Genomic DNA, 27,292 nt, shown 5'->3' on the forward strand with positions numbered 1-27,292 from the left:
TGAGGTGTGTTGTAGTATAACAGTAGCCTGAGTCCATGTATATTGAGAATCTAACATGGAGAAAGATCGGTTAGCCAAAGCTAGAGTTTCTAATGAAGATCTAAACATCGTAATTCTTTAGTTTCCTGTTTGTTCTATTTCTTCTCTTTTTACCTTGTTTTGGATTGTTGTAAGGAGTGGTATTGACTCTCTGGTTGATGTACTGGTTACTGTTGAAGCAATAAAATTGTTACTGATTCTCCCAAAAACAAAAGAAAAAGAAAAAAAAAGAGGGAGAGAGTGAAAGAGAATGAGAGAGAGCTAACCAGAGAGAGAGGAAGATCAGAGAGACAGAGAGAGATCGACATAGGGAGAGGTAGAGGGAAAGTGATTGAGAGAGAGGTACAAATATTGAAAAAGAGAGCAAAGCATGCACGCACATAGAGAGAGAAAGAGAGGGACTGAAAGCATAACTAATAGATCCACAACCATGAGAGCTTAGAGAGAGATAGCATAACTAATAGATCCACAGCCATGAGATCTTGAAGTGAGAAATAGAGGGTGCCTGATAAATTATAAGAACTTGAGATACAAGAGAGAGGCTGAGAGACAGAGCTTGAGGAGATGGACAGAAATGAAAAAAAAATAGCGAGGGAATGGAAAACTGGGATTGGGAAAGTGGAGCAAAGAGGGAAAACAATGATGTAATGTTTTGTATCTCTATCCCATAATCAAAATTTTGCATCACCACCATCCATTCAATTTTAATAGAATGCAAGGTCGAGGAGTGATGAGGACTCCAAATGCTGCCAAAGGAATGCTATAGCGTTTGGTAGCTTTATCGGTGTATGGGAGTGTGTGAGTGTTATTCTTGTATGCATCACACCAATGTTGAACTTAGAATTTATTACTCAAAAAATTTTAACCACAAAATGCTCCTTACATATTCAAAATGTTTGATTGAACTAGTTTATATATTTTAAAAAGGGTAGGTTTTTCATTTTAAAAGTCCTCCAAAATTCAATTTCAAAATTATAAAAATTCATATGAGTTTTTGAATAATGATCTAATTTTAGAAGTTCTTGAAACTTACAAATATGCTTTTCTAAAAAAAAAATCAAATAAGTTATTGTTTATGTAATAAATTTGTAAGGGTATTTGCTCTAACAACGATTTAGAGAAAGAAACTTTAATTCACCATTAGTATTGGGTATCCTAGAAGCTTGCACTTTTTTAAATGTTATATTCTAAACATGCACTCTTTTCTTCTTGTATCATAAAAAAGAAAAAATAAAATACACTGTAAAAAATACTTTTTTGTTTTTAAACATAATAGTTGTGGATCCTACATTTGACTAGACAATCAGATATGAGCTCTATTTGACAAAACAACATAATAGAAGTGGATCCTCCATTTGGCTGAGTTCTATAAAAAAATAATTAAAAGAATAAAAAACGATTTTCATTGGTTGATGCCCTAGATCTCATTCCCAAATGAACATTTGATATTCATTATTGGATTTTCTAGGGGAGAATTTATTTATTTATTTATTTATTTATTTATTCTCATTAGGTTTGATTGAAAAAGGTGTATGTACAAAACTTGAAACGATAAAATGCCCCACCATAGTATTATGAATTCGTTTCGTTATATTACTGTTGAACCAATACATAAAATAACGGATCCGTGACTCAAATCGAATGCACCCTTACCCGTGTCGAATCGGGGAATCGGTACATTGGATTCGAGCATTGGCAAAATCGGCAATTTTTGTCCCAAAACGTTTTCAAAAATCACTTTAAATCTCTAAAAATAGTGTTCTTTTAGGTTCTAAAGAATTAGGAGTGGTGCATTATGTACTTTTATTACTTTGTAAAATTAAGTGAATATTACTTTTTTTTTATTTGGATGTATGTATAATTATTAATTATAATATATTATTTTAATATTGCTTCAAAATAATTTAAAACTATTAGAAAAAACTTTCATACAATAAGATTAAAAAAATAATTTCCCATATAAAATAAAAGAGCAGTGATTTTATGTAACGGTTGTATAGTAATATAATGCAACAATATTCAAAAGCTATACTACAGCCATTTGTTTGTTCCAAAATTTAGAATATACACTTTTGTCATTCTAATTAACAATTACAAAAACAAAAATTTTGAAAAAACAATCTAGAAAGTTTTTTTTTTAACCCAATTAACATAGGCTGTCCATTTGATAAGATGTTTAGATCTTTGGAAGGAATTTTTCTTTTCCAATTTTATTAGACGACTTTATTATAATTAGATTAACAATGTTAAAATATAAAAAATGATTTCGAGTTTGTAAAGGCTAAGCTCTTGAAATTCACTAAATAAATGGTCAAGATTCGTTATTGGATAGAACTCATTTTGACCATATCTAGGATTCAAATTGTACCTTTTTTCTTTGAAGATTGACTATTGAGATGAACAGAATGTGTGTGCAAAATTTTGGATCATACAAATACTACAAACATGGTTTGCTAGAAGTGTGGTTGCATTATACTATGATACAACTGTTGCATTAAATCACTGCCCAAAATTTAGTATCACATGAAAGTATCAAATATTTGATAATTCGCTTTACTCATCCAAAATTATTACAACCTAACTAACTATAATATTATATACTGAAATTGAAATTATTGGTTCACATTTTATAACTATTTTGGTATACAAACAAGAACAAATCTAAAATGTCTTGTAATATCATCTAATTTAAAAAATCTTATTTTCAACTCTAAAAAAAAATAATACATTACATAATTAATAATACAAACAAATTAATATATAAAATACAAGATTTGTTTATCAATGTATAATTATTAATTATAATACCAAAATATGGCTAAAAAAGTATTATAAACGCTTCCATATTATATTATTAAAAACAAAAATAAAACCCCCTTAAATTTTAATATTATGGTATTAAAAAATTCAAAAAAATATTTTTATCCTAAAAAATAGAAAATAAAGATTTCAAAATTCAAAAAAAAAAAAAAAAAATTGCCTCGCAGCACCAAGCACAACAGTTATGAAAAAAAAATAAAAATAAATGGTAACAAGAAGAAGTTTTAAAACTCTTTCAAACATTAAATATAAATAGAGGTGATAGATATACATGTGTATTTTTTAGGCAATGACGATTCGGTTTTAAAAGTTTAAATTCTAGCTTGTATTTAAGGCTTTTCAAAATTCATCATTCAAAAATAATTAAATGATAGAATATTATTATATTTGAGGCAACTATGTACTAATTACAAAGTGATATTTTATTTATATCTTTTAGATATTGTTTTTGTTTAAATTAGGAACTGAGAGAGAAAGAGAGAGGGAGTGAGTGAGTGAGGAGAGAAGGAAATGCAATGGGAGGGTGAGATTATTGAAGGGACTCTTTGTCCCACATCCAAACTTTGGAATAGGTTTTAGTTCTATAAAGCCTTCATGGATTGAAAAACATGGATGCACTTCTGTGGAATACGGTGACGTGTTTGATTTTCGACTCGCCGGTCCGTGATATCACTCGCCATTTGATGTCCATGAATTGGGATGGACCAACCAGTACCCAATTCAAATCCCACGATTCCAGATTGGGTCACCAATTTTTTAAATATTCTGAGTACCATTTTTCACATAATCGGGATGGACCAGCTGATACCCAATTCGTGCGATATTGGGATGGACCAGCCGATACCCAATCCGGATCACACTTTTTTCACATAATTTGGATGGACCAGTCGATACCTAATCCGAATCGTACGATTCCGGATCGGGTCATCAATTTTTTAAACACCGTGTGAAACTATTGTACTTTGTGAAACAATTTGTGTAATATTATTCCCCGTGTTTTTACCATTCAATTGTGGCGTACTACTCTTAAAGCACACCAATTTCCCTCCAGAAACATGTTTGAGATATCTCATGGGTCTAAAAGTCAAAACGGTTTTGATCGGGAGCTTTAGTACTCAAAATCGACCAAAGTTTCACACATGTTTGAGATATCTAATGGGTTTAAAAGTCAAAAAGTCGCATGTTTTTTCACATAATCAAGATGGACCAGCCAATACCTATCGGGTCACCGATTTTTTTAACACTGCGTGAAACTATTGTACTGTTTGAAATAATTTGCACGATATTATTCCCCATGTTTTTACCATTCAATTATGGCGTACTACTCTTAAAGCACACCAATTTCCCTCAAGAAACATGATGTTTGAGATATCTAATGGGTTTAAAAGTCAAAAGGGTTTTGATCGGGAGCTTTAGCACTCAAAATCGATCAAATTTTTGAAAAAATAACTATACTTTTCATTTAGATAAGCACTGATAGAAAATATGCAGTTTCAAATAGAGCTTCAAATCAGTTGGAAAAGCTATTTTGACTTTTCTAGGTCCCTTGCACTCAAGGGTTGCAAATGGGTCGGGTTCTGGTAGACCCTAACCCCGACCCAATTCAATATTTATTTGTTTATTTATTTTGAAGGGGTTTGGGGCTCTGGACCCAGACGGGTCAAAATTCTCTCTCTCTAGGTCCTACTGAAGAAGGACGGTCTAGAGCAATCAAATCGGACTAGGGTATGTAGTCCTCACTCAAAAGAGTTGAGGTGCAACACTGATAGAGAGAGAGAGAGAGAGAGAGAGTCGCATTTGATATGTATGTGTGTGTATGTGTGAGAAAGAGAGGCCACGGTTTGAACATGAGCAAAGAGGGAAGAGCCTGGCAAGAGGACGCTGTAATCGGATGGGGGAGCTACCTTAGAATGTTTTGGCTGCAGTTAACTTTGATATGGATTTCATTTATGTATTAGCAGGTTGGAAAAGTTCTACAACAAACTCTAGAATTTTACATTATGTAAATGAGAGGGACAAGCATCTATTAACAATGTCTCAAGGTAACATTGTTTCAGTTATTATTCATTACAAGGTGTAAATGATAGACACTAATATGTTGTCCATATTTAGTGTAGGAAAGTATTACCTTGTGAATGCATATTCTCACTACACATGGATTCATTACCCTATATTGTGGGGCAAGGTACCACGTTAGTGAGACCCAGAGAAGGAGAAATCCAAGGACGCTACAAGAGCTATGTAATGATTGGCATTCTTCATTAAAAAATGTTGTGGAGCACACATTCTGAATTTAGAAAGAGAGGTTTCTCATCTTAAGGTCCCAAGTTCAATACCCAATTGCAACACAGGACAAGATTGTAAGTGCCACATGTATATTGCACAACTACATCAGATTGAGGAGAGCACAGAGCTCTATTGCCGAAATAGCTTTTCAACGTCGAGTTCTTAGGCAAGTGAGAAAAGACATCGAGATGTGTGCAAGTGACGAAGAAGATACTGAAGAAGATGAAGCAGTGGAGGAGCTTGAGTAGCCGAAATTTCAATGTAGAGCTGACCGTAACTTTGTGGTACAATTGAGGGATGAAATTATAGCATAAATGTGGTTGCATACCGTAGACATTGCAATCATTAGTGAATTCATAAATGTTGGTATACTATAAGTTAAACTTCATTCTCTCTCCCCCCTCTCTCTCTCTCGTTCATTTGTCTTTCATTTGAAAGACATTCACGATGAACTTTTGATATGGTTATGCACTTACCTTTTTTTTGGCATACTTGTGCGGTTTGAATTTGATTTTCTATTGAGGTTATTTCTTAAGTTACATAGATGTGAGATTAAATTCCAATCTTAACTATACATTGTAAGACATGCATTATATATGTAGTACCAAGAAAATTGTATTAACTTACCCAAATAAAACAAGAAAATTCTATTAAAAAATACATATTACACGCATCAAATCATGAAAATACGTAATGATTGACTACAACATGCAATTTCGTGTTTTTCCACCATCAACATTATCAAACAAGAGAAAGTAGCAACACCACAATTTATCAAATAGGATTCCCAGCGTTCAGGCTACCAATTTTCACTTTCTCCTAGATTCTGGGAAATTCAGCAGTTGGGAAGAATCCCAAAGAAACTACACATAAAGTTATCAAACACACCCTAATGATGGAAGATAAACAATTCCTAGGAACTGAAAGTGCTTTACGAAGAAATGGAAAGTTATCTTATGAAATATTAAGGAAGTTTTAGGTACCTGTGTTTGATAACATGTTGGAATGTTAAAGAAGTTCTCGGTACCTGTGTTTGATAACATGTTGGAATGTTAAAAAAGTTCAGGTACCTGTGTTTGATTACCTACTGAATGTTTAAAAAGTTCTAAGTACCTAAGTTTGATTGACCCTAGAATGTTTAGCTTCTAGAGAGAAGTGAATAGGCAAGTTTGAACCATTAGTTCATTTTTTAGCGATATGGAGTTGATATATCATGTATGAGGAGATATTTAAGACACTCCTAATCTTCAATATGGCCACAAGTAAATGTTTCAGATGAAGTTTATACGGAGTTTTTTGTGCTCTCCCTCTCAATCCCCCCAAAGAAAAACGTCTTTCATAATGTGGCCTTTATATGCTGCATGGCATTGAAATGATGATAGGATTTATTTTCTTTACTTTGAAAAGAGAATGAAATTGAAAAGAGAATTGATAGTTTGATCACAACTATAACAATTACCATTAACTTGAATAATGAGCATAAACCCCCTACAACAATAAAATGCACAGAACTGGTAAAAAATCAATTTCTTTGTATATAAATATATCCATTATGACTACTTTTATTACAAACAAAAGCATGCAGGAGTAGCATTTTCCATCCAAGTTGTGCTTGCTTTACATTAAGTTCTAACCTGGCATATTTTTCTCTTGATTCTTTTCTCATTTACATTTAGAAATTTTAAATATAAGTTCATCAAACAAATTTTGTGAAAAAGAAATGAAATTTTTCACGAGGTAGAGAGCTAGGACAACAAAGCGAGATGATCATGTGTAAGGTTTTTACAGAAAAGGGAAGAAAAACCACGTAATTTAAAAGAGCCCATACATTATTTCATAAAACGCATTTACAAGCAAGGACATCGCAGCTACAAAATAACTTTCATATACAAATAACAGAGAAATAGACTTTTAGGCAGGTCATATCTCTATTAAGCACTCTTTCATATACATTTTGGACCTCTTCTACACTTCGATATGGAAAGCACGGCCCACAAACATTCTAAGCTCATATTTCTCGAAGTTCCACTGAAAAGATGATATGATAAACTAGCACACGCTTTTAAAACAGCCGACAGGTGAAATTATAAGCAAAATGACAACTACTGGAATGGTGATTGAAGACAACATGAGCTTCTTGGAAGCTATCACAGGTGCCATAGGCAGTTACGAACTGCGATGGGTAGAAGACCTTGATTAGCACTTAATTAGCACAAGAGAATGTGTTCTTTTAGTTTGCATCAGGACTTGAGATTGGAAGATGATTTGAGAGAAAACAATCTCAAAATCTAATCTTTGTAAGTTTTTTTAGGCGTCGTTAAACTGTTTCTTTGCTCTAATTTGATGTAGACAAATAAGTATCAAGACTTTAAATAGAACGACTAGTTTCTGTCAGGCGTGAGATTTTTTCCATACTTTTGGTGGACTGTTTGGGAAAACTAAAATTATTATTCGTTACCATTTTGGAAAATGACCAAACCATTCTCATTTTACACGGTCCTCAACTAATAAAAACTCCTCTACATATTTCTTTCCAACCACTGAAGCAAAAAGGTTATATACTTTGAGGTCGGATTCGGGGAGCATGGTGTTGTGCACCTCTCATCCCACCATCCATGTTCTCTCTCTCTCACTAAGCATTTAAAAATGCCTTAAGCCCAATGGTGCACTCATAGCCTCGCAAAGGATGCCCTGATCATTTGTTGTGAAGCCATCTTGTTCTTACAATCTCTCAATCACTTTCTATCTACATTTATTAATCACTCTATATTTTATAATTCCAATAAGGTATTTATAAGTAATTTGTGCTCTAAAGGTGTGATTTTGCAATTCTACTGGTGCTGGCTGGAGGATTTTACCCATTTTGTTACAGCTTATGATTAGGGTAAAACATGAAATGGAGGATTAGATTGGGCATTGATTTGTAGTTTCGGTGAGCCCTTAATTGTAGATATATGTTTAAGATTGGATTATATACATGTGAAGTCTTTGCTAATATTTTCAAAAAGAGTTTACAATGAGATATTGATCAAAATCTTATTTTGCATTAACTAATGTTCGTAGTCATCTAGTATCCGATCCAACATTTAGTATCATAGCTTAGGTTAAAGGGCTAGTGCAAGGAGCATACTTTCATAATTGGTAAATATTGAGAAGTTTGATGGATCTATTATTTTTCTCTAGAAAAGTAAACCATTTTTCTTGCTTCACAATATTGAATTGTTATATGTGATCAATGAAAAGAAACCAAGTGAACTTAATGATGGTTCAACTCTTAGAGAGGCAAAAATATTATGTGGAACAATGAGTATTTTTCTTGTGAGGTGATGATTTTTCACGTAGAGGTGTCTTAAATTGTTTGAGGGGTAAGTTGCACAAAGAATTGAAAAAGTATGTTAATTCTAAGGACTTATTGTTTGCCATAGAAAAGAGGCGCACTAAAGATAACTATATAGTTAAATGTGAGCAATTGAAAGATGCAACATTTGTAAGATGAAAGAAGATCAATCAATATTAAGAGCATTTTGATGATAAAAATATTATGGCTAATCGACTTTTGTGGTTATGATGAACCTATAAGTGAGCACCAACAAAGTATGAAGATTATTGATAACCTCTCAAATTCTTGGAAAGCTTGTAGACATCCCATTTTGAAAACTGGAAAATTCAACGGTTTTCTAAACCCTAGATAACCTTAGGACCATACTATTCCAGTAAACCCTTAGACCATAGACCGTCATAGTTCATATTGCCAGCCAAAATCCTGCAGACTCATTTTTTTTTAAATAAAATCAAGTAAAAATAGCAAAATCGCATATTTTTACTTGATTTTTAGCAAACAGTATTTCATAAGCCTCTAGATTAATCCGAAATTAGAATCTACTGACTCTGGACAGATTTGGTCTAGGCGACACTTGGTGTCGCCCAACTCAGACTAAGCCTAAATCATGTCATTTTTGGCAGACAGTATCCCAACAGCTAGAAAATCAGCCTAGACAAGAATCTGCATATTCTGGGCATGTTTGGTTTGGGGGACACCACTGACTGGTCCAAATCAGCTGATTTGTGGAAGGCACGATTCCAACAGCCCAAAAATCACCTCAGACTGGAATCTGCCAATTCTAAGTAGATTTGGACCAGTGGTTCGCCCAGCTTCGACTGCCCTGAATTGGCCATGTTTGCATGCCACACACACACAACCCCCCCCCCCCCCCCCCCCCCCCCCCCCTCCCCCTCCTTGGATCATTTTTTGCCAGGATCATTGAACCTGAACCATTTTAGTCTGCACGACACATCCATTTTGGTCTGGGTGACACTAGTAGTGTCGCCTAAGCCTTTGACCCTCAAAACAGAAAATCGGATTGGAAAGTCCATTCGAAATTGGTAGTTACCGATTCAAGCCGATTTTCATCCTTTAAAAGATCTTTCCAAGATCATTTCTAGGGCTAGACTTTAGACTCCTTAGGATCTGAAAAACAGTGTGCCAAGAAACTTGAGAGTCTAAGATTTAAGAGAAGACCCTAAGAAAACCCTAGATCTAGGAAAATTTTAGCTTTAAGTAATTAAACTTACAGTCCTGAGGTTAAGAAAACCATCAAGTCAAGCCAATGCCTGATCAAAACCTGAAGATAAACAAAGAGGACACACAGCATAAACTCAGTCAGTCCTGATACCAGCAAGACCTCAAAGCCTTGGGAGTCTCGGTCCAGCTGGGTCGTTCTTTTATATTTCACTTTTTCCTATACTTCATTTCTTTTTATTTACTTTGTTGGCATTAAATAAGTTTTTATTGCATTTTATGTAGTATTTCGTATTTTGGATCAATGCTTGCTCTGCCACTGATCTGACAGCAGATCTGCTCATTTCTGAGTAGATATGGACTTAGATCAGAATTTGATTGACCTCACCCTCCATCACACTTAAAAAAAAAACCAGTTTGTGGATCGAATCTGGTCGATGTTCACTCTGAGATCGTCTCGATCTGCATCGTGAATAGTTTGGTACCCACCGTGGGGCATTCCGAGCTGGATCCGAGCTCCAAAATACATGTTATGTTTAACATTTTTTGTTGTTTTTTTGCCCAAAAGGGTCCTAAATCTCATTGTGATCGAGGCTTGGGATCCCGATCTTCATTCGAGACAACTTTTTCTTGGGCGACCAACTGTGCCTCCAGGACGAACACTTGTGTCGCCCAGATCCAGTTGGCTCGAAAAAAATCGGGGACACCACAATTTGGTCTCAGTATCCCCCTTTGTCTTCTCATGAAATTTGGGTCAAAAATAAATTCTTAAAAAAAATAAAAAAATGTTTTAAAGAGGCTGATCAGTCTCATTTCGAGTCCCGGAATACACTTCCTTTTTCGTCATTTACACTGTATTTTGGTCCAAAAACCCTAAAAATTCACTATGATAAGGATTTGGGGTATTTGCAACCCCGACACTCAATTTGACTTAGATGATACTACCTGTATCTCCCAAGCCACACCACTGGTGTCTCACAGGGGGCACCACTGGTGCCTCCCAGACTCAGAGGTCCTAGAAAAATCCCGGGACCCCGCAGGCTTGTCTCAAGCCTTGTCCCCTATTTGCTCAGAAAATTTCAAGTCAAAATAAAATGTTTAAAAATATCATAAAAAAAAAAACCTAAGTAACAAACTGGGACAGTTTTAACTTATGCTTGCTTTTATTTTATTTTATTTCATCTCCTTATTGCACTATTTTTCATTGTTTATGAGTCGAAAAAGTCCAAAAAATTCATTGTTATCGGTGTCTAGGATTTTTAAAACTCCGATATTCAACTTTCTTTCGGCGACACTACTAGTGCCTCCAAACCTAGGCCTGACGGCACCACTGGTGCCGCCCAAGACACAAAGGTCTCGGAAAGGTTCCGGGACCCCACAGTCTAGTCCCTGGACTATTTTGCTGCTCAAAAAAATTCATATCAAAATAATTTTTTTTTAAAATAGAAAAAAATATTTTGTTTATAAGGAGTTTAGTCTTAACCATGCGTGTTCTTTTATTTTATTTTGTTTTGTTATGTTTTAGCTTAGTTAATTTTCATGTATCCATGACTTCCCTGCTTTTCCCATGCTCATTTCAACCTTGATTATAAATCAAAATATAAAACAAATAAAAATAAAATAAAAATTTGAGGGTTGTGTGCACCCTCCTATGATTATGTCCTGATCGAGCCACCCTCAGCTTGGGCCGCACTCAAACAGACACAGGTTGTGCCTCGTTCCACTTCTCATAACTGAACATCTTCTTGGGGGTTGCCTACCCCCACACCTGAACTGTGCTTTTGGTCGTTCAAGACTCCGACTCAAAGTGCACCTCACTCGGCACGATTTGTACCATGTGCTCACATTTATTGCTTTCTGTGTTCTTGCTTGTGCTAATTTATTTACACTTGCATGTTTCTTTACACACCATCGCACACAATCGCACACAACGGACCGAGAAACCTACCCTTGAGAGCCGAGGTGGTTGGGATTCACATAATTTTAATAGTGAGTGCCCATCCGTAATCCTCAGCCTCAAAGCAACTCCACACATAGTAGAACCTGGATAATTCTTTTAATAAGTGGCAAGGACCTATGTGGGGTCCCACTCAACCTAGCTGTATTTCTATAGTTAGGAACCCACTCAGACCTAGCCTACCCATAATTTAAGGAAATGTTTTCAAGTACTTTGCTTGTTTATTAAAGCTGATTAGTCTTAGATCTCAGTCTGGATCCAAGTCTAGACTTGTACCTGGTCTAGCCCAGGTTTGAACCAGGGTCACACACACGTCTGAACCTAGGCCCCCATTTTGGTCTAAACCAAGGCTCACGCCAAATCTCTCCTAGACCTTTGTATGGGTCCACACCCGGTCTAAATTTGAAACCTTCTGGGTCCAAGTCCAGGCTTGTACCCAGTCTAGCCTAGCTCCGAACCAGGTTTACACCTAAGTCCGAACCTAAGCCCCCTTTTTGGTCTGAGCCAAGGCTCACACCAAATCTCACCTAGCACTCAGTTCGGGTCCACGCCCGATCTAAATTCCAAACCCTCTAGGTTCAAGCCCAGGCTTGTGCCCAACCTAGCCCAGGTCTTGGAAGGCATTCTGGCAGGACTCATCCCACTCAAAGCGAATGACTTTCTTCATAAGCCTGGAAAAAGGCTTGCATTGCCCTGAAAGGTTGGATATGAACCTTCGGATGTATGTCAATTGACCTTGGAGAGATTTTAACTCCCTCAGGTTCCTTGCGTAGGCATCTCTTGAATAGCATGTCTCTTGGTAGGGTCTATCTTGATTCCATGGCGCCTTACAATGAGCCCTAGGAATTTCCCCGATTTTGCGTCGAAGGCATACTTCAAGGGATTCATCTTCAACTGGTGCTTCCTCAAACTCTTAAACATGATTTTTAGATCCATGAGGTGAGCGGAACGATCCTTTGACTTGACAATCAGATCGTCGAGAAAACATTCCACGACATCATGGAGTATGTCTTCAAATATAATCGTCATGGCGCACTGGTAAGTGGCGTCAGCGTTCTTTAATCCAAAAGGCATCACCTTATAACAATATATCTTTTTCATGGTCATGAAGGTTGTCAATTCTTCATCTTTAGGAGCCATCCTGATTTGATTATAGCCCAAATATCCATCCATAATGAGAAGGTTTCACATGCTATAGTCGAATCAATCATGATTTCGATGAGAGACAGAAGAAAGTCTCTTTGGGGCAAACCAAATTGAGATTGTGAAAATCAAAGCATACTCTTATTTGCCCATTCTTCTTCATGACTGATACAACATTAGCAAGCTATTTATGGTATAAGACTTCCCTAATGAACCGGGCCTTAATTAATTTATTAACCTTGGCCTTAATCTAAGGTGCTATATCCGGATGAAACTTCCTTTGAGGTTGCTTCACCGGTTTGATGTGAGGATTAACGAGCTTGTGAGTCGTCATGGTGGGGTCCAACCCAGACATCTCATGGTAATTCCATGCAAAGATGTCTCGGTTAAGACAGAGGAAATCGACGTATTCTCCATCAAGTGACGAAGTCAGAAAAGGTGGGTACTATGGCCCAGCCTCCATCCTCCAGTTGGCGTGGGGCAGGCTCTATCTCATCTTCTGAATCTTGGTCATCGTGGTTGCTAAGAGACACCATGGCACATTGGACCATCCATTTCCTTTTGTGCACATTCTTTGAGCCAGTCTTAAAAGTCAGGGTATACCCCAGCCCTTGAGTGTTGACCTTTTTTTGGGGTACATTTTCGATTGCCTAAATAGGAGATATCATCCCCTTTCCACCATTTAGGCCTTGATTAGTAAATGAGTAATAATTCATGCTTCTCATGCTCTAGTGAGCCTAAGGTCTACATTTGGACCATTGTGGTTTTGAAGCTCCATCTTTCAAGGGACGAGGCTTATACTCTTCCTGCCGCCCTTCTTTGAATTTTGTCTTCAAGAGAGAATTGATTATGCAATCTTGGACCTGGTATGAAACCTCTTGGTCGACACACATCAGGACAATGGTAGTGAGTGGCTTGGCTCGTCTAGGCCTTCAAAGGCGTTGATCAATGCTTGCCCAATGCCATAATCTTCATCTGAATCGCTCTCGCTCTCTGATTCCTCATTGGAGTTGGAGTCAAGATTTTCGAGATTATAGAATTTGACATCTGTGTAATGAGACTCTAACATGGTGAAGGGTTTTCGATCAACATAGACCATATGCTGGTTCCCTTTATGGAAATATTTGAAGCATTGATGCAGAGTCGAGGGGATGACGTCGTTGTTATCTAACCATGGGCACCCTAATAACATATTGTAGGACACCTCAGTTCCAATGACTTGGAATGCCACATAGGCCTTCAGCGCGCCAGTTCTGAGCTTCAATGTAATGCTCACCACAGCCTGTTAGGTAGCCTGGTTGAAACTTTGTATCACCATATGCCCTTCTTGCAAATTCTAAACATCCATCCCTATAGATTTCAACGTTCTTAAAGGAAGTAGATTTACGGGTGATCCATCATCAATCATTAACTGAGTGATGTGCAAGCCGTGTAAAGTCCCATCCACCATCAAAGGGCAACTATGGGGCTTAATCCCAAGTTGTAGATCTGTGTCAGGAAAGGTGACTGGTATAGTGCTAGGCAGAACTGCTGGGTCAAGATTAACCTGATCAACTTCAGCCTAGAATTTTGTAGGAGATGAGAGAGCTTATATAAAAGCGGCCCGAAGTTCTTTCGTAAGCAAAAGGGCATCATAGACGCTTATGGTGGTCAGCATTCTCCTTAAATGAGAGGCCACATTGTAGTCGCCAGTCTTTCCATCTGCCGGCTGTTTAGACTGTCCAACAACATTGGATGCTTTGGCCCGTACTTCCACCACAGGTGTCACTTTCTTAGCAGGAGCAACTTTGGGCAGTTTGATCTTTACAATCTTCTTACTGGATCTGAAGTCCAACTGTATGGTTTGGGACTTGGACTCAGCTTGGACTACCCAAGTCATATTGGCAATCATTCCCGGAGGGGTTTCATCAGTTGCTTTCGGCTCATGAAGACCATTCATCATCAAAGGTCTGGGCATAAACTCTTTCAAAGTCAGATAAGGTGGTATCGTTGAATGAGAATCTTCGTTATCTCTCTTCTTTGCCTTTCATCCCTGACTTGCAACACTTGAGGCACGGGAGGAGTTTTTGCGGCTTTTCTTGCTTGTAATAGCGCCATCTTCAGCTCCTTCAAACCAACTCCTTTCAAAGCTTCAACTTAAATGTGCTTCCTTTAGGCTTAGGGGTTGACTGGTTCTTCATAGCCGGATATGAGGACTGTTGTCCTAAAGGACCACTAGGGTTAAGAGTCGCTCTAACGGCTCTTAATGCCTCAAGCTCGGCTGTTTGCGCTTGAAATTACGATTCTTTTTGTAGTCGATCTTACAGTTTGAAAGGTATTGATTTTCTTCTTTCCAGTATCATTTATGCTTGATTCTCTCCAACGCAGTAGATCATTAAAGAGCAATCGCTAGGCATATTTCACTGTAAGTAGCCCACTGCTTTCCATCTCCCAGCCAAACAATTAGATTGCAAATTGGAGAGCAATTAGGAGAGTTGAAATATCAAAGCATCAAAGACCCCTATTATAAGAGCATTGAATGTTCCACACCCAACCAACACTTGTTCGCTACACCAAATCAACAACCTTTAGTAAAGGATTCCTAAATCTCGCAAACAAATCTAGGTAGCAAACATCCATGGGGCCTATCTCCTAGCCATTTATGAAACAAAAAAGAAGGATTTTCCCCTTTTCCAAGTATATGTTTCGATCCACTATAGCCCTACATTGTGAAATGCCTTTCCAAACCTGCAATTGTTTCTCACCACCTCGACTTTGTTTGAGCAAATTAGTTATTTGGTTGACACTGTATTTCGCTCTAAGAACTTCCAACCAAAATGGGTAATCATCCTGCATTGATCTCCACCACCATTTAGCAAGCAATGCCTTATTAACCAACTTGATCTTTCTAATTATAAACCCACAATCCCTTTTCGAGGTGCACATATTATCCCAGCAAACAAGATGATATGTTCTTCCATCCTCGTAAGACCCCATAAAAAGTTTCTCATCACCTTTTCTTATGGGCAGTCACCGATCTTGAAATCTGGTGTAGGGATATTTGTTATATAGAAATATTCACCAAAGAGGATCTTATCTGACTGGTGTGCCTTCGCAAAGAGTGATGTTAGCTTCCAAGAGATCTAGCTTGACTTGAGATCCGTGGATAACTGAGTCCCATACTACTTTTGAAAATCTAGAGGTCGAAATAGGTAAACCAAGGCACCTGATGGGGAATGATGCAACCTTACAAGCAACAGAATCTACCAAAGAATTAAACAGTAACTCATCACAAGCCTCACCCACTATGGAAGTTTTCTGGAAGTTAACTTTTAAGCCCAAAATCACCTCACAACACCTAAGAAAAAGACCAATATTAGTAATTTGTATGAGATATGTGTCACTAAACATGAGTATATCATTGGCATATTGAAGATGCGAAATACAAGATCCCTGAGCAAAAATTTTAAAATCATTTACCCATCCCTTATTATTCACATTTGGTTCCAAGCCTCGATTACCAATAAATACAAAAGGTGAAAGGGGTCTTCCTGCCTTAGACCTTTTGTGGCTTTAAAAAAACCCTTGAGAGAGCTGTAAATGAGAATAGAGAAGTGTGCATTGATAGACAACCAGAAATCCACTTTACCTTTTACTACCAATGCCCATAGATCTCATGATTTTCACTTACACCATTTACTTATTAAACCCATATACCTGCCATTCCACCCTATCACAGGCTAAATCCACTTTTACCATTTACTACCAATGCCCATACATCTCATGATTTTCACTTACACCATTTACTTATTAAAATACCTGTCATTCCACCCTATCATAGGCTTTTTGCAAATCAAGCTCGATAACCAACCTTGCACTAAAAGCTCTAAAATGAAAACATTTGTAGGCTATAAGGACACTATCAATGATAAGCATATTCCTAATAAAAGCATATTGTGGACCAATCATTTCCTTTAATCTTTCCATGATCATGTAAAGGCTAGTTAGCTAGTCTTATGTCTCCCAGATGTGCAATAATAAACTTCTTAGGAATTAAAGCAATGCAAGTCGAATTAACTCCTTTGAACATCTCTCCCCTCTCCATGAACTCCGTGATCATCGCCAACAGGTCATGTTAAGAATGCTCTAGATCCTTTGAAAAAAGATAAGGGGAAAACCATCAGGTCCCAGAGCTTTGTCATCTAGTAAGGAGAAAACACCTCTTTTTAATTCTTCCTCTAAAACTTCCGTCTCCAACAATTCTGGAGGAAGAAGTTTGAATATCAAGAATCTCCCCCCTATATTATCTTTGGGGAAAATTAGCCCTAAGACTCGTCTCCCACTCAACTGGTTTTGTGGGGGGCTTGGGCTCAAGACTCTGGCAAGTCAAAGCTCGAGTCCATCCTTTTAAACACGTCCTCCACACCTCTACTTGAACTTACTCCACATATGTCGAAGATGATGATTGTGCATCTTTTTAGGCGTGTTGGTGAAGCTTGAAGGAGTTTTCAAGTGGGTCCAGCCAAATTCAAACCAAGATGGAAGTTCTTGTATACTAGCTTGGATTCCCTCTCCACGTTGCTGTTTTTTTGGGGGTGGGGGTGCGGGAGGAGCGTTGTAGAAGTCATATTTCTCAACCTGGGAAGGAAAGGAAAAGATAATATGTACGAGGTGATAGAGGCTTTCCTTCATGAATTTCGCTTCTGCAATGAAGTGAACCATACAAATCTAGTTATCTCATTGTGTGGTTCGTCCTTATCTTCAATTCTATTTCTCTTTTCCATGAATTTTTCTCTTTAATGACCAACAAAAGCTGTTATGAAATGTCATTTTCCCCTTCTCAAGACACACCTTAATCGAGCATTTTTTACAATAATAGGCAAAGATATAAGAGAGAAATATGAATAGTACTGGAGTCGTGTTAGGATAAGACACCTACAACCCCCCCCCCCCACCAAAAAAAAAAAAAGAAGAAGAAAAAGAACAATGATTATTATCCTTCCCTCTTCCTCTTAGCCCCCAACCGACAAGCCACAATAGCCACCTTCTTCCCAATCCAGGGCTCAGCCAAAGTTTGGAACCCATCTTCAAGAGAGCACACTCAGACTCTGAGTTCCAAGAACTCCTTGATCTCTTCTCCCTTCTTCATTCAATCTTTCTCCCTACTCAAGGTGAATACAATATCATAATGGCACTCGTCGCCTTCAGGGACCTTCTCAGTTTATACTCATTTTACTACAAACTCCTTCAATCCCCCACATTCCCCCTTGCTCCAGTTTCTATAATGGCTCAGGCATGGTCTTCCTTTGCTCCTCCCAAGATCCAAGTTTTTAACTGGATAACTCTCTCATAGAGTGTCCTTATTGTGGACCAGCTACAAAGAAGAGGCATTCCCATCCCTAATCATTGTGTCATGTGCTTGGCAGCAGAAGAATCCAATGCTCATCTCTTTATTCCCTGCCATATTGCTCATTCCCTGTGGGGAGCCCTTCTCTGACTTATCCACTTGCAGTGGGTGACTCCTCACACCACTCCCCTTCTCTTTTCTTCTCTTCACCCATCCCTAGGTTAAATCTAGTATACTTCTGTGGAAGGTCTCCATGGTGGTCGTCCTTTGGACCATCTAGACTGAGAGAAATAACATGATATTTCCAGGCGAGAGTTCATCTCCAGCAACTTTTATTTAACTAGATCAAGACTACGGTCATCTTTTAAGCCTCTAATCACAAGCAATTCAAAGGATCCCCCACATCGGCTTTCCACTCGAACTGGATGGCCATGCTCGACCTCACCCTTCACCTTATCTCTCCTACCTCTTTGTGAAGACAACTCGAACCAAGACTAGTAAAACTCAATTTTGATGTTTGCTCATGAGGCAGCCCCAGACCTGCTGGCATCGATGGCCTCTTTAAGGACCATGAAGGCCCAATTCTGGCCACCTTTTCTAAGCATATCGTCCACACAAACTCCCAAACTGTTGAGGTCGTACCCGTTCTAGAAGGCCTCAAACTTTCCATTCTTGGAGATTAGCCTTGAACGTCTAAGATGATTCCAACAACGTGATATCTTAGGCCTTTGGTTTTGCAACTTGTCCTTGGTTCCTAGCTCACATCTTCCGATGATACATCCCACTTTAGCACCAACTTGAATGTATCTTGGAACCACATATGGCCGGGAATGCAACTCTAAAGCTGATACTCTCGTAAAAGCTGGTGCTTCAAACTCTAGCGATTTGAGTAATTTTTTGTAGACTTAGTTCAGTACTCACTTTAGGGACTTTTGCCCCCCCTGTCCCCACTGTTATAGTTTATTTGTTACCATTCCCAAAGCCCTTAATGGTTTTGTATAGGGATCCTATTTTGTGGGTAGCCATTTCTTCGTGTACATAGCCCGGTTCACAGGCAGCCAATTTTTGGTATACTCCCCTTCTTCTCAATACAAATGTTAGCTTTTCTCATAAAAAATAAAAAAAAAATGGGAACAGTTCCAAGCGTCGTATATTTGAACCTTGTATACCACTAGCAAGGTCCATGAAATCTTCCACATAATCCTGAATTTTTAACATTTTATGCAACCCTAGACATAAGGACTTAAAACATCCACTCTATGTCTGCACAACAGAAATTCAAGCCATGAATTGAATAAATCAGTCTCAAATTGTCATTTCATCAGAGCTAGCCCAACCAAGTCGTTTTCGATGGCTTATCAGAAAAATAACTTTGACACAACAGGATAAAGCAATCACGCAAAACACATCCAATTCCCATCCATATGGACAGTGGGAATTAGGAGATTGTGCATTTGTTTAAAAACATGATTAGTAGGACCATTGCCATTGTTGCCCATCAACAAATTATTATTCTGAGCATTGCCTTGAAAATGGGCTCCAGGAAGAAGTGGTAGGGGAAGGATACCACAAAACAACATCTAGAGTTCGGATATCATTAGGTCCCAAGTTGATTTTAAATTTAAGCTTCTTTGGAAAGGTAAACCTGGGTTAGAAAGCAAAGGAAAAGCACTAAGAATGAGAACTACTTTTATTTATTCTGCTACCATTGAACATCAGATTATCTCACATAGAGCAAATTGCCCATGGGCCCGATGGCTAGGGTTACATACCATCTCCACTAAGCATCATCATTATATGCTTCCAGAAATTCTCTTATGAGAAGTCGCTCCTCTTTTGTGAGATCAACATTGTCATCCATCAGTCGCTTTCGTAGCTCCCTAGTTGCATCATCCAAACCATCATCACAGACCTGCAAGAACAAATGGTAAAGGACATCAACAAAACACATTGTAAAAAAGAGTCCAAAATGCACCGGTTTGGAAGTGGAATTTTTACATACATCAATATAATTGTTTACATGGCCGTCCCTGTTTGGTTTGGTTACTAGATCATCAGGGTTGCAGGTCCATTTACCATCAATGATGTACTTGTATTCATAATGGCCTTCCTACAAAAAGCAGGCATTCACACAACATAGGAAGCTATTTAAATGCCTTGTATTTTCTCTGTAGTCAATTGCTGTCAATATTAAGCAAAAAAACCACAGAATGGAGAAGTTATTCAAATACCATCTTTTTTTGGAGCCAATTGTTGTCTATATTAGGTGCACAACATAAAAAACTAACAAATGGAACAATATTAAGTCCAGTGGGTGGCGGTCAGCAGAAAATGGTCTCCTTGCCAGTTCAGAGTACCTATTAATATAGTACGCCTATATGCCCAAACAATATTTGTTTGTGAATACTTTCTCAAAAAACATGAGCCCAAAAAGGAAAAATGGGCATGCTAGATAGTGTTATGTCCTTCAGTAAGAATCAATTCAGATCTTGACCTTCGAAGCTCTTGGTTAATCAAAGGTAACAAGGTGTCAACAGAAGAGGTAAATGTTACTCATTTTAAGAGCTTGAAAATGTTACTCATAAGAGGTAACAATCAAAGCTCTTTGTGCATGATTTTTCTGACATATTGGTTAATCAAAGGTAACAAGTTGATTCACTCTTTAATAAGAAATGCCTCTCATATGTTGATGCACTTCTGTTGCACGTTGGTTAGTTAAGCCAGTAATATCTGATAAATCTTGCTATTTAAAAGAAAGTTTAGCCAATATGTCACGGAAAATCAAGCACTCATTCCAGCAAAACTAAGCTTGAAACTGACTTGTATCACAAATCATGATTCCAGAAAGTAGATCAATTTCCATACGTGAAAAACTTGGTTCTATAAGCAAGTCAAACAAGAGGGCCTTTGCGCCTCTGTTGGAAGTCCAAAACGCTTAGGCGCCCACTACGCGGCCTTCCTAGGCATCGTGCGTCTAGGCACCCACCAGGCAAGGTGCCGCCTAGGCAGCACCCCTACGGCAGGCGCCTAGGTGGAGCTTCAACGCAGGCCAAGGGTATTTTGGGATTCCACCCCCAACACTAACCAAGGGGAAAAGGGTTTTGGGGAGCATTCTAGCCTCCCCAAAACCCCTTTTATATATTTTAGAGAGTGGAAAACACTCAAAAAACTAAAGATTTTGTGATTCTTCTCAAGATCAGAAAAATTTCAACATTTTTGATTTCTTGCGAAATCAAAAGAAATAGTTCCCAACACTTTGGAGCTTGGAGTGGGCTCATAAGAGGACTTATGGCGACCAAAGATAACTAGTTTGGGCCGATATCGGTTTCATTCTGAAAAGGTTAGTACATTACAATATTTGAATTATGGTTTAAATTTTTTTTTATAATATGTTTTTTTTTTTTTTAGAATGTTGATTGTTATATGTATAATAGAGAAGAGTACAAAAAGAAGAAAGGGAGAGGGGCTATCCACATCGGATAATAAAGTTATAGAGGGGAGAGAGAAAAGTGTTATCCACTAGGGATAGCTAGAACAAGCTAGCAGGAGCCAAAAACATGGGTACAATATGCGGGATAAGAGAGAAACCTTTAGAAAAGTTGTTACAGAACTGGAGTCCCATTTGGCGAGGTGTTGAAGATTTTCCTCGCAGGCCGCTGCTTTCGCCAAGGTGCATGTGACGAGGTTTGCCTCCCTCCATGTGTGTCTCCATTCTACAGTCAGCCCCCTACAAAGGTGTAAGATATCATCAAAGATATGGTTTAGGACCCAAGGGATACATGAGTGATGTTTGGCCCAAGCAAGGATGTTCTTTGAGTCGCCTTCTATGATAAAAGGCGAGTTTGAGAAGGGTTGGATTAATCTAATGCCCTCTAACATCGCGATAGCTTCGGCCTCCATTGAGTCCAAGTGGCCTAGGAACTTGGCGGTCAAAGCTACAGTGGATCCGGTGTGGTTTCTTAGAACAACTCCTATTCCTAATGGGCCAGGGTTGCCTAAAGAGCAGCCATCAAAGTCGAGCTTAAGATGGCCCTAGGGTGGAGGTTGCAAATGTGAGGCTCTAAGAATTCTCCTTGTGGAATAGTGCATGAGAGTATTCCAATTTTGATAGAAGGCTGAAGGTGAGACAACTTGGAAAAGTTTGTGATTTGTGGCCCAGAAAACTACCTGGGCCTTGATTTTAGAGAACACAAGAGAAGATATTTCTAGTTCCCCCCAAAAGATTATGTTGTTTCGTTCTATCCAAAGAGCCCATACAGTTGTCGCAACCATAGTTTTCCAAAGGAAGATCCCAGCCTTGGCCCAGGGGTATGGTCGAAGGCTTTGAGTAGTGAGGTTACCTCTTTGGGTAGGACCCACTACATGCCAAGGAGAGATAGGATCTTCCCCCAAACTTCAAAACCAAACGGGTATGAGAGGCACAAATGGGAGTTTGTTTCCTCCTTGATGAGGCATAAAGCACATCTATTTTGGGAATAAGAACCCTCTTCGCTGTAGGTAATCAACAGTGAGCACTTTTGAGTGAAGTGCAACCCACATGAAAAGTTTCAGTCTTGGAGGCACCAGGGAGTTCCAAGCTGGGTTGACAAAAGAGGAGGGGTTTAAAGGAAAGATAGGTGGTTGGGATATGAAAGAGTAGAGAGAAGAGACGGAAAATACCCCTGAGGCAGCCGGTGCCCAAATGATTTTGTCTTCACCGTGGTGTTGAAAGAAATAAGAATCCAAGGTATGAGCAAATTCTAAGAACGATGTGAACTCAAGGTCTGAAAGGTCTCTTCAAAAAAGAGGACTCCAAGACCTTGAACTGTCCACAAGATTGAGCTCTTCTTCTATGAAATAATTTTGGTGGCGTGCCAAGGAGAAGAGTTTCGGATACTAGTTTTTAAGAGGCTGATGACCTATCCAAAGATCCGACCAAAATCAAATCTTCTTCCCCCCTCTAGCTTGGAATCTGATCCCTCTGGAGAATAGGTGGTAGGATTTAGTGATAGACATCCAGATCTCGAATGCCCAGGGATAAGATTTTAAGTTCAGTAGCCAAGGGGTGTATGGGATGCAGTATTTAAACTTAAGTATGTTTACCCACAGCTAACCTATAGGGTCAATAGTTTCCACCACCACTTACCGAGAAGGGAAATATTTTGTTGCCTTGGATTTGTGATCCCCAGACCACCCAGCCTCTCAAGTAAACAAAGCTTTTCCCAGGCCAGGCGATTGAATTTATGATTAAAAGCATCCTCAACCCAAAAGAATCTGCAAATGAGTTTCTCGATTCTTTGTGCCACTGCTACAGCCATGTTGAAAAGGGACATCTGGTAAATGGGCATGTTTGCTAAAGTGGCTTTGATAAGAGTAAGTCTGCCTTCTAGTGAGAGGAACCTCCCTTTCCATCCTGCGAATTTACGGTCAACTACGTCTAGGATGTTAGACCAAAGCTTCTTCTTTGATTTACCTTCACAAAGGGGTAATCCTAGGTAGGTAGAGGGGAGTTCATTAGCCTCGTAGCCCTAAGTATCTGAAAACCTTTGACCACATCAAGGTCAACCGCCACCCCAATCATTTTAGTTTTCTTATAGTTCACCCTAAAACCCGTTGCATATTCGAAGCATCTTAGGAAGAGGAAAAGATAATCTACTTCCTCCGTTAAAGCATTGAAAAAGACCAGAGTGTCGTCTGTGTATTGTAAGTGGGAAACAATGGGGCCGCTGTTACCACACGAGAAGTCGTTCATCAGACCCGCAGCGAACATCCTTGATATGGATCTGTTGAACACTTCTGCTGCTATGGCAAAAAGTAAAGGGGAGAGAGGGTCTCCTTGGCGTAATCCCCTAGTGGAAGGGAAGAACCCTTTTGGGGACTCGTTAATGAGGATTGAGAAGTAGGATTGGGTGTAACAGGAAGTCATCCAATGTCTCCACCTACTTTCAAACCCCATCCTCAATTGGGTTTCTTCGAGAATCGCCCAATCAACATGGTCATAAGCTTTTTCCTAGTCCAATTTAACAATGAGTCCTGGACTTTTGGCGATATGCGCGAGTGAGCACACTCGTGGGCTATAAGAGCCTCGTCCAAAATCTAACGATCTTTGATAAAGGCCGATTAGGTGGAGGAAATAACCAGCGACAACACTTCTTTCAAATGGGAAGCTGAGAATTTAGTGATAATGTTATAAGTCGCATGCACCAAGCTAATAGGCCGGAAGTCCTTCAGACATTCAACTCCTTCTATTTTTGGAACTAGTGCAATGAAAGTGGCATCCATAGCACGGTGAATGACTCCTCTGGCATGGAATTCTGAAAACAAGGCTAAAAGATCGGGCCAGAAGGATTCCCAAAACTCTTTGAAGGGAGCTATGGGAAATCCATCCAGTCTGGGCGCGCGCTTTGTTTGCTGCCAAACTAGAAATGGCAACGAGTATTTCATCTTCAGAGAACGGTCTCTCCAGCCAGGACGCGTTTTTTAAGAGGAAGTGTGCTGAATTGGAATCACCCAATGCCAATTTGGGTCGAGATGGGGCCGAGAAGAGGTTAGAGAAGAAGTGAACCACAGCTTCCTCGATCTGAGCTGGTTGATCAAGGTATCTGTCGCCTACCTAGAGGTGTTAGATGGTGTTCTCTCTTCTCCTGCAGTTCGTTGTCTTGTGGAAGAAAACTGTGTTGAGTTCACCAGCCTTGAGCCATTTGACCCAGGATCTTTGGGCCCAATAGATCTCTTCTTTCTTAAGAATGTCTTGGTAGTGTATCTTGAGGGAAGTTCTACACTGGGCTTTGGATGGGAGTAGCACTCGAGATTCCTCCTCCACATCTAGAAGTCTAATGTCCTCCAGTGGTTGGTGTTTTTGTGCCATGAAAGAACCTGGTAATGAAGCACTCCAAGTGCTCAAATGAGTTTTGAGAAGTTGCAGTTTGCGTTGTAATCAGAATCCTACCCACTCGAACACTTTATAATATGTAATGAATAAAGGATAGAATTTGAAATGTATATATTCAAGGAAACTTAGGTGTGGCTTCAATAGGTGATAAGATGAAGAAAAGTAACCTTAAGTGTGCGGACCACATGCAGCGTAGATCAATTACGACACCGGTTAGGTAGTACGATTTGATTCAAGTGAAAGGTTCCAAAAAGGCAAGGGGACAGCCCAAAAGGACATGGATGAAAGTAGTGAGAAAAGATATAGAAAGTTATGGTCTTACTGAAGGGTATGGCCCTCGAAAGGCAGAATGGCGAAACAGGATTTGCGTAGCAATAGATGGGATAAGGCTCTAATGATGATGATGACAATTGTATGATTTGATATTCTTTCTTTCTTCTTTTTTTGTGATATTTTTACATGTTTCTAGTTGAAAACTTGAATTAGTTTTTAATATTTCTCGGTTTGGGCCCATGTTGAATTCATTTTGAAAAGCTTAGTGCATTACAATATTTAAATTAGGGTTGGATATTTTCTTTTATATAATGTGTTATGATTTGATATTTTTTTATTTTTTCTTTTGCTTTTTTGATATTTTTACATGTTCGTAGTTGGAATATTTTATGAATAGTTACTATTTGGCCTTATATTTGGGAATAGTTCCAAACTTCGAATTCAATTGATATTTTGTGAATATTTAGATTGCATAACCAAAGACGTTAAATACCTTGTGAATATCTCTTATATTTTGTGATATTTAGAATATTCGACGACTATTTACCCGTTTTGTATGTCCTTGCTCATGGGCGTCTACCTAGGCAGCACTGTTGTAAAATGCAGCCACATCGTCGCATAATGCGCTATGTGCCCCGAAGCGGATCACATATGGGTGCATATGTGCTTTGGTGGGATGTGCCAGCATATGTGTCACATCCCACCACCTATGCATCAGCATAGCACATATGTGTTGCATAGCTCACAAGCAAAAATAGTGCCCATGAGCATAGTATTTTGGTCATTTGTTTGGGGGCGACAGGGTTTTGGGAGTATTAACCACCCTAACTCCCCCCCCCCCACACGCACCCAAGAAAACACAAAAACAGCTAAAACAAAACCCCCTCCTGGTGGTTTGTTGGTTGAGCATAGATTCGTCAACATATCAAGGGTTTCAACGGCTGAGTTTGCAATTGTGATTATGGTTTTTGGATGTTTATGAATTATGATGACAATATGATGTCTTCTAATGTCTCGATAAAGTTACTTTCGAGTTTCTAGTTTCTCTGAACAACTGATAATATTGGAGTTAACGAATAAATCAAAAGAAAAAGTTTATATAAGGTTGTAACCTTAAAATGTAAAATTAAAGCTGCAGCTCAAAAATCAATCAGAAAATGTTGTTTTAATGTTGAAAAACCCTCTAATTGATCATCTCGACATCGAGATGTATGAATATGAAAAAAAAAAAAGATTTTCAGTCCCTAAAATAGTGCATCTTGCAACACATTATCTAGGCCATCCATTTTCAAGATCTTCATATGTTTATAGATCTACTTGATTTTAACTATTTTTGGAGTTTAAAATTTTATAATTAGATATGAAAATAGATTTTTAGATAATCTTAAGAAATTTTTACACCAAAATTACATGTAACGATAAAATTTGGAGTTGCGCCTTAATTGGATTGTTTAAGGTTGCAACCTTATAGAAACCACACCCTAAATTAAGTACCTACTATCACATAAATCACCTCCATATTATTTTCATGTATTAAACTATTTTTTGAGATTTTTTAAAAAAATTTATATTTATTGATGGCATCAGGGTGGTGAGCCCGCATTTGGACCGCATCGAGCCGCATCAGCCCACTGACTGCATTGGGACCGCATCCCAAATTTTAAAATACTGCTAGGCAGCCATCTGGCCGCCTTGGCAACCAGCCCCCTAAACCGCCAAGACGAGCATATCTGACTTTTTGAACATTGCGCCAGAGCATTGATTCCAATGCATATGTGATCTGACCACTATATATGTTCCCTTGCAACAATCAAACCTTCTCAGTTTGAGGGGTCACCTAAGCGCTTTTCGTGTAATGGAAGGACTGAAGGAATTTAAATCAAGGAGAACAGAAAAGCAACGAGGGATTTATTATATAAAGGGCATTTTTCTGAATAGCTTAGTAAAAGACTACAATAAAATGTTATAAGTGCAGAGACTATGAATTTCCCCCAAGATATGCAGTAACTCCAAGCTTATGCAACCTTAGCTCATTAAACTTACTTTCTTGATAAATAA

General features: G+C 38.5%; 1 protein-coding gene and 1 long non-coding RNA gene across 3 annotated transcripts in view; both read right to left on the reverse strand.

The window, feature by feature from the left end:
- Positions 1–5,763: 5,763 nt before the first annotated feature.
- On the reverse strand, positions 5,764–6,173 carry LOC148781298 (uncharacterized). The gene is made up of 2 exons (XR_016059804.1): positions 6,129–6,173; positions 5,764–6,008 (listed from the first exon to the last, which is right to left on the reverse strand). It is a non-coding gene; the product is annotated as an uncharacterized LOC148781298 (long non-coding RNA).
- Positions 6,174–19,757: 13,584 nt separating this feature from the next.
- Positions 19,758–27,292, reverse strand: part of SEX4 (dual specificity protein phosphatase (DsPTP1) family protein) — a 52,797-nt gene continuing 45,262 nt past the window's right edge. For both annotated transcript variants that reach the window (XM_020671560.2, XM_006851231.4), the window contains 2 exons: positions 20,093–20,200; positions 19,758–20,002 (listed from right to left, as the gene is read on the reverse strand). In XM_020671560.2, the coding sequence (XP_020527219.1) occupies positions 19,871–20,002; positions 20,093–20,200 (240 nt within the window). In that variant the 3' untranslated portion in view covers positions 19,758–19,870. The remainder of the gene's footprint in view (positions 20,003–20,092; positions 20,201–27,292) is intronic.

Source organism: Amborella trichopoda, chromosome 7 (assembly GCF_054954075.1).
Source record: "Amborella trichopoda isolate Santa Cruz 75 chromosome 7, AtrichopodaSantaCruz75HAP2 v2.0, whole genome shotgun sequence".
NCBI classification, from domain to species: Eukaryota; Viridiplantae; Streptophyta; class Magnoliopsida; order Amborellales; family Amborellaceae; genus Amborella; species Amborella trichopoda.